This window comes from Limanda limanda, chromosome 4 (assembly GCF_963576545.1).
Source record: "Limanda limanda chromosome 4, fLimLim1.1, whole genome shotgun sequence".
Taxonomy (NCBI): Eukaryota; Metazoa; Chordata; class Actinopteri; order Pleuronectiformes; family Pleuronectidae; genus Limanda; species Limanda limanda.
Genome location: NC_083639.1, coordinates 21,665,595 through 21,672,689, shown reverse-complemented (window position 1 = coordinate 21,672,689; position 7,095 = coordinate 21,665,595). Strand labels below are relative to the sequence as shown.

General features: G+C 38.6%; 1 protein-coding gene across 1 annotated transcript; it reads right to left on the bottom strand.

Moving 5' to 3' along the window:
• Nucleotides 1-138: 138 nt before the first annotated feature.
• On the bottom strand, nucleotides 139-6,540 carry nuf2 (UF2 component of NDC80 kinetochore complex). The gene is made up of 13 exons (XM_061070515.1): nucleotides 6,418-6,540; nucleotides 5,225-5,299; nucleotides 4,938-5,014; nucleotides 4,543-4,604; nucleotides 4,313-4,410; nucleotides 3,793-3,866; nucleotides 2,867-2,960; nucleotides 2,683-2,745; nucleotides 2,398-2,535; nucleotides 2,162-2,302; nucleotides 672-847; nucleotides 439-574; nucleotides 139-351 (listed from the first exon to the last, which is right to left on the bottom strand). The coding sequence occupies exons 1-13, from the start codon at nucleotides 6,538-6,540 to the stop codon at nucleotides 244-246; spliced, it is 1,365 nt and encodes a 454-aa protein (XP_060926498.1). The 3' UTR covers nucleotides 139-243.
• Nucleotides 6,541-7,095: the final 555 nt, after the last annotated feature.

Genomic DNA, 7,095 nt, shown 5'->3' with positions numbered 1-7,095 from the left:
CCACACTAGTGCAACAACGTCAACACAGGTCAAGTGTCTTGCAAATCTTCAATATAAGACGTTTTAGGTTATATCCGGAATTCATTAGCTAATAAAAAGAAAAGATGACCGGGATTATGTTCAGTAAAAAAACTCTATTTTAACATTTTAAATAGTAAGTCAAAAAGGCAACACAATGTGGGCACAGTAAAAACATGAAAAGAAGAAGTAACACAGTTATACAAATAAGGAAAAATGAATCATCTAAAAGTTTGTAGAAATCTTGATGAAATCTTGTTTCAGGTCCACGACCTGCATCTCGATTCTGTTATGTAAATCATCCATTGACGCCGACAAGGCATCGTACAGAGCCTGGACAGAGAGAAAGGGAACATGTTAGCCTGACGCCATGATAGGATGAAAGATGCACAGTGAAGCAAACTGTCGTCCTGAGTGTACCTGAGCTTTCTCCGTCTCTTTGCTGCACACGTCTTTCAGACTCTGCATCTTGGTGTTGAGCTGTAGCGTCTCTCTGGTGATCTCATGGATTTTGTCGGCCATATCCTCGCGCTTCTGATGGATTTGGTTACATTGCCTGGTGAACAGGTAGGTTTAGGTTATTTCATATTTTATTTAACAGAGCAGGGTTCTCAAATGTTTTCTATTGACTAATTGTGTCAAAATTGTGTTACCCCAGAATGTCTTGAACGTGATTCTCCTTCATCTCCTTCTTCATCTGCCTCCGGATGTTCTGCTTGGACTCTTTGTCCAGCTTCATGCCCTGAGCTCTCTTCACCTGAGCCTCCTCCACACACAGGTTCTTTATCTCCTTCTGCTTCTTCTCATACTGAGCAGTCAGCTCCTGGTACTGCACGAGCACACAGATGCAAGACAGAATCAAGTCAACTGGAAACATGCATTCACACTGGATAAATTACAAGGACAAATGCTTAAATGAAGTTAACTCTTCAATGGAGTGGGGTGTGGTGAGTGAGCTGATACAGTAGCTAAGAAGCTGAAACTTCATTCAGAAGGAGAATTGGTAAAAGAGCCTTATTGCTGATGTGGAGATGATAGAACCAAAAAATGTCAAAGTGTTGGTCTTGAAGATCCGCCATAGAGCAGATTGCAGATTACTGATACAATAAATATTTTTAAAAATCACTGAAGAACCCAGCAAGACAGTTTTTCTCACTGTGTTTACAAGCCATGTATGGTACGGCCAAAAGTAAAGATCTGTTTGAGCAAGCTGTTGGCTAAAACCAGCTGTAAGTAGCATCATAATCATCACCACTACCATCAGATGACTAACCAAAGCAGCACTCTAAACAGCTTCATTTATTTCATGTTTTTATCCTAAATGTCCTCTACAGGAAGTAGAGATGCTACCTTTGCGTACCCTTGGGCGACAGCTTGGTTTGTCTGTTTGCGAATGTGAGTGCTTCTCTCCAGAGGAGGCTCGCAGGACGTTTAGACTAGAAACATGGTGTAAATTACCTTGTTTCAAGTGCAATATGAATGTCAGGGCTTGCGGACACTTGGATGACACCACTGAAGCACTTGTTTTTTTCTGTCGTTTTCTTTACATTTGAAGAAGTGGTAACCATTTACTTCAATTGCATTGGATTTGGCTGCAACACTGTTCACCCCTGAAACTCCAAAAGTGTTTTGAGGACTCAAACACTGAATCAATTAAAGAGGACTGTTCCTTCAGTGAAGACCCGCCCCATTGCTTACTCAGCAAAGATAATAAGTGAATTTGAATTTTTCAGTGAACTATCCCTTTAATATTGGTGATATACTACTAATACACAAACCTTACATTTACAACATATATCTAATGTTCTCCCCTGGGGCTGTTTTTTTTTAACACCATGAATCTCATTAAGAAGAATTTAATTCAGACCCTGTTGTTTGGTTTTTAATAAAGGTAAAAGTTCCCGAGGTCCTAACATTGTTCCTGGGCCCATGAAAAAGTGTTTGCAGTAGAAACAAGGCACCATGTTGCTCTGAACTTTATCTAGAACATTGTGTTTGAACAGACTTATATATTTATTTTGATGCTTCAACAGGATATAAGTGACATTTTCTCCTTCATGATGTATTTGCTGATGGTGAAATAGTTACTCATCAAGTGTTTATTTGCTAATTGGACATAAATACAGAGATCTTGTAGACGTACCATCTCCTGCCTCTGCTTGGCGTTGTTCATGCTGCTCTCCAGGTCCTGCAGCAGGTTGTACATCTGCTGGATCTCCGCCTCAGTGTGAGTCACAGTCTGCACCATGTTCTGCAGCTCCACCACTCGCTCATCCGTTTCTGTCTGAAATCATAACAACACACACTCATCACTCCCGGTTACACATGTCAGTCTGACCTCCCTTCAACACTGATCTCCCAGGTTTCTCTCTCACTTACAATGGAGGTCTTGATGTTCTTGACGTTCTCCCTCATCCTCTCCATCTGAGTCTTCAGCTCCTCAGGAGACTCCACGATCTGAGACTTGAGTTTGCCGATGTCTTCTTTCAGGTTGCTGACGTCCACTTTCATATGGGCCTGTCTCACACACAGACACACACCTCTTTAATAGAAGGCCTCTGCTCTTACTGTATGTTGGTATATTTTAGCTACCTCTCTGAGGAGGTTTTGGGAAACCACCCCAAATTCATATAATTGTTTCATATTTAAGTCACAGTCACATACCAGTTTCTGAGACTTCTCTGCGATTTTGGTTTTCCACTCAGCGATGCAATCGTTTTTTACATTCTGAAAGAAAATGAGTTGATTTTGCTTTGACATAACAGCTCACACAGCAAAGGGCTTTACTATAAACAGCTTTATTTATGTAACTTCAATTATGTATTTTTCTGACTGTGTTTCATCCTACCACTTCCTGGCATTCATGCATGGTGGTGGCCTGAAGTTCAGACACAGCGGCTGCCAGCTCGTCTGCCTCGGCCTGCTGCTCCGGTGGGATGGTGCTGAACAAGGAAAAAGTAAATATTTACAAATCCCACTGCAAAGTGAATTACGACTTTCATCATTCATGTCAGTGTAGAAGACGTACTCATATTAATTCATTCTTGGGATAATGTTAACATATTTATTAATAAATAATCATTCATGACAAAATCTGTAAAATAGTTTTTTGCTAAATGAATAAAAACAATTAATTTGATTTAAATGCTTTGACCAACAATCTGTTTTTCATGCTAAATGTCAAACATTTCCATGTTGCAGCTTCTCAGAGGTCAGAATTAGCTGTTTCTGTTTGTGCTCTGTGATGAATGACTCGTTAAGTTGCCTTTAATTCAGGACATTGTAACAGACACTCTACACATTTTAGTAGAAAAGATTCAATAAGAAAATAATTATAATAAATCTCATTATTTTCATTGTCACTATATCTCTAATATTTATTTCTTCACACTAATTGTTTAATCTATGAGTAAAAAGTGTCCACTGACAGTTCAGGGTGGTGTCTTCAAATTTGCTTCTTTTGTCCAGCCACTGTCCCAAGTTCCCAAAATATCACATTGAAGGAAAATATGAACCTGAACTGACCTGGAGCATCACATGTTGCAGATGACTATTTTATAAATCAATGGATTACTTAAACAGTTTGACACCATCTGTAAAATAACAGTAGTTTTTTGGGGGTTATCTATAAATACATAAAAATAAAAAACATGATCAGATTTTAACAAATCTACAACTATGTCCTCACTCTATGAAGCTAAAGGAGACCTTTTTGGAGACATCTTAACAAAGAGAGTTTTATAGTCATAAAGAAACTAAACAACTAGGACTTACGTCAGCATCTCGATCTTTTTCTCTGCTTCTCGATTGCTTCTGATGTAAGTCTGCAGTCTGTCCACATCTGCCCTCTGACAACAGAGAAATTAACTGTTACAACATGTGAAACTCTAGACACACAGCAATATAAAGAAGATTGTTGTCGAAAAAATTTCCTTATCAAGTTATACGGTGACTGAAGTGCCCATTAATTAAAAAAGATCAAGATTAAAACATGATTGCAGTCAAGAGATTTATCATCAATATAGTCCATACTCTGTATTAATCATTAATCACATCAGAACTATTTTCCAGGGTATTTTCAATTAATGTAGTTTGATTTTATCTTGGTAAGTTACCCCAAACTGCTGATCATTGGAATAGGGTGAGACTATTTACAGGAGTGTGTTTTGCTTCAACAGTGTGTATGTGTGGGAACCTTTAAACAGTTACTATTGAGATACTATATCACTGGTGGTGGGGGTTAGCAGTAGGCTAAAAGCTAGCCTTCATTCCTGTTCTGACCAGTGTAACATACAAATTTGGCCTGCTTCTCCAAGACCAAGTCCATCCTCTGCTTCCTGAAGTGAAGGAAGTTCATGATTGCACTAAGAACTGTCAGAGTCTTCTGTTTCTCTGGAAAGGAACAGAAAGCCCATTGTCAGAGGACTGGTTACAAGTACATGTTCAGTAGCCAGTGTCATATGTGGGGATTTTGTTGGAATAAACTTTTGGAAAGATGAAATTAGAATAGAAACATGTTCTTACTTGGGGCTAGAAGGTCATTCAATGAAAAGTCATACACCAGGCACATGGGCAGAAACTGCCGCCTAAAAAAGATTTACAAACAAAATTCAGCACTCTTGTAATAAAAGTTACACTGTATAATATTTGGAAGCATTTTCTGATTTGAAAAGGAGAGCTCAGATTTTTCTGAGTAGTTGTATTAATTGATGAATAAGCAGCCATATAGAAAAGTAAGTAATGTAGCAAATTGAGGACGTGATAAATTGAGATTAATCAAGCATTAAATCGTTAACACGTGAATAACAATTAAATCGAATTTTGAGGCACATAAACCCCCTACAAACTGGTGCTCACTGTGGAACTGTATATGCAGGAGATATGGTATATACTGTATATATAGAATATAGAAAACTCACATGCGCATGTAGACGCTCATGATAGCAGTTGCTCCCTCATGATAAACTGGATACTGAATGTTCTCCAGAATAGGAACCTGTTGGAAAACAAAAAACAATCAAATGAAAAGCAAATGCAGATGTATGAGGTGATGAGACTGTGACATTCACTACATCATATCCTATACAAATTTCAAGTGGTGAATGTGACATTTATTATAATGGAATAGATGAGACTGCCTGGTATAAAGTTGAAGGTTAAGAGCTCTTTTGTAAAGTGCTACATGATCAATAAGGACGGCTCTTACCATGGAGTGACACTCGGGTCTGAAACGATACAGGAGATGCAGCACTCTCATGTACAGTGTTTGAACTGCCTCTGGCTGTAAGAGAGAATAACAAATGTTATATTAATGGTCTGTAGATTATATGATCACATAAGAGTGAAAACTGCAAACCAAACAGCATCTAAAACACAACAACCTGATGAAGTGCAGCCACATAAATGTTCACAGTTGGTTTAACACCCAGTCTCAAAGGTGTGAACATGATGAAAGGACGTTTTCAGTTCTTTTCCTCACATTTAATTTGAAACACATTGCTTTGTATAGTATCCTGCTGTTTACACTGATTGAGTAATGATCCCGTTGTAGCAAGATCCAAGTGTAAGGTATGAGGGACAAAATCCTGAGTTATTATTCTGTGGAAAAGCATCAGTCTGAATTTAGGGGGCAGCTACCTTATATTTTCTTTTTTCAGTTCATCTGCAGATTGCTCGCTCTCTCTCAATTACATGTTTTGTTGATCAAATGTTGCACAGGCTGAGCCGATGTATCACATGTTTTTCTGTTTATTCTCCCATCAGACTAAAAGTAGAGAAATAGAATGCAGCTATTTCAACAACAGCTTTCTTGTTTTTTCCTGCATTACAGTGTTATTGCTGTGTTCAGGTAATAGAGTTGGGTATATGGTGAACTAACAGTCACAAGCGTCGTAATTTACTGTAATACAGTGGCTCATATTATCCATGTTCACTGTTTATTTTTAAATTTGAGTTATATATATATATATTCACAATGTTATGAAGCACACTTAACTTTCTGAATGATAAATTATTATTTTTCACTCAAATTAGATCTATTGCATTATTTGTTTAAAATTGAATAATGAAATAAACTAAAAACCTTTGAAAGACCTTTGTACTTTCATGCTATTCGTGCTACTCTCTCATACAAATATGATCTTCCACGTCTTGGCCTTGTCGACAACCCCAAAAATGGAAACTGATCAATATTTTCGATGGGTTTGGCCTCTATTCACAATGTAACATGTCTGGGTTTAAATTAACCGCTTACGTTGTGTTGATAAAGCGAGTCTTTGCTCAGGCATTTAAACTCACAACACACTGTGTGGATAGTGAGTGATGTGAACCGTTCAGTTGTGTTACTGCTGAAGGCTCCTGGTGTGACAGCAGGAACACACACCAGCGGACGGACGTTACCTTCGGAGCAGGAGTCAGGTCGCCCTTCGTGAAGTGTTTCGCTTCTTGACCGGTGAGAACCTCTGTTCGGTAAAAGTTCACTATCGCATCCGCCGTGTAGACGGGGAACGTGTTTTCAGCCATGTCCGCACCGTCGAACCCAAAGAGCAAAACACCCAAAAACTCTTCCGACCTCAACAGTCAAACAAAATTGGCGCCTTGAAAATACTTCCTTGTTGATTCGTAGACGGAGCGTCTGATTGGTCAATTTGTTCTTCTTCGTTTTTGACTGACATAATACATTACCCGCCAGTGCCCCCTGTCGTGCGGATACTGCAAGCAATAGTACTTCACCAAAAGAGAAAAAATGTATAAGATACGATTAAGATACATTTATTTGTCCCAAACACATGCACAGACATGCACAATCATGCAAGGAGGGAAATGTAACCTCTGCTTTTAACCCATCTGGAGAAAAAAATGTATAAGATACGATTAAGATACATTTATTTGTCCCAAACACATGCATGTACATGTACATGTACAATCAAGCAAGGAGGGAAATTGAGAAAAAATGTATAAGATACGATTAAGATACATTTATTTGTCCCAAACACATGCACAATCATGCAAGGAGGGAAATTTAACCTCTGCTTTTAACCCATCTGGTGCAGGACACACACAGAGCAGTGAGCAGCC

Coding starts and splice junctions, on each gene's coding strand:
- nuf2 (XM_061070515.1), bottom strand. CDS start 6,540: ATGGCTGAAAACACGTTCCCCGTCTACACGGCGGATGCGATAGTGAAC. Junction 5,300..6,417: donor ACCTGACTCCTGCTCCGAAG/GTAACGTCCGTC, acceptor TCTCTCTTACAG/CCAGAGGCAGTTCAAACACT. Junction 5,015..5,224: donor GACCCGAGTGTCACTCCATG/GTAAGAGCCGTC, acceptor GTTTTCCAACAG/GTTCCTATTCTGGAGAACAT.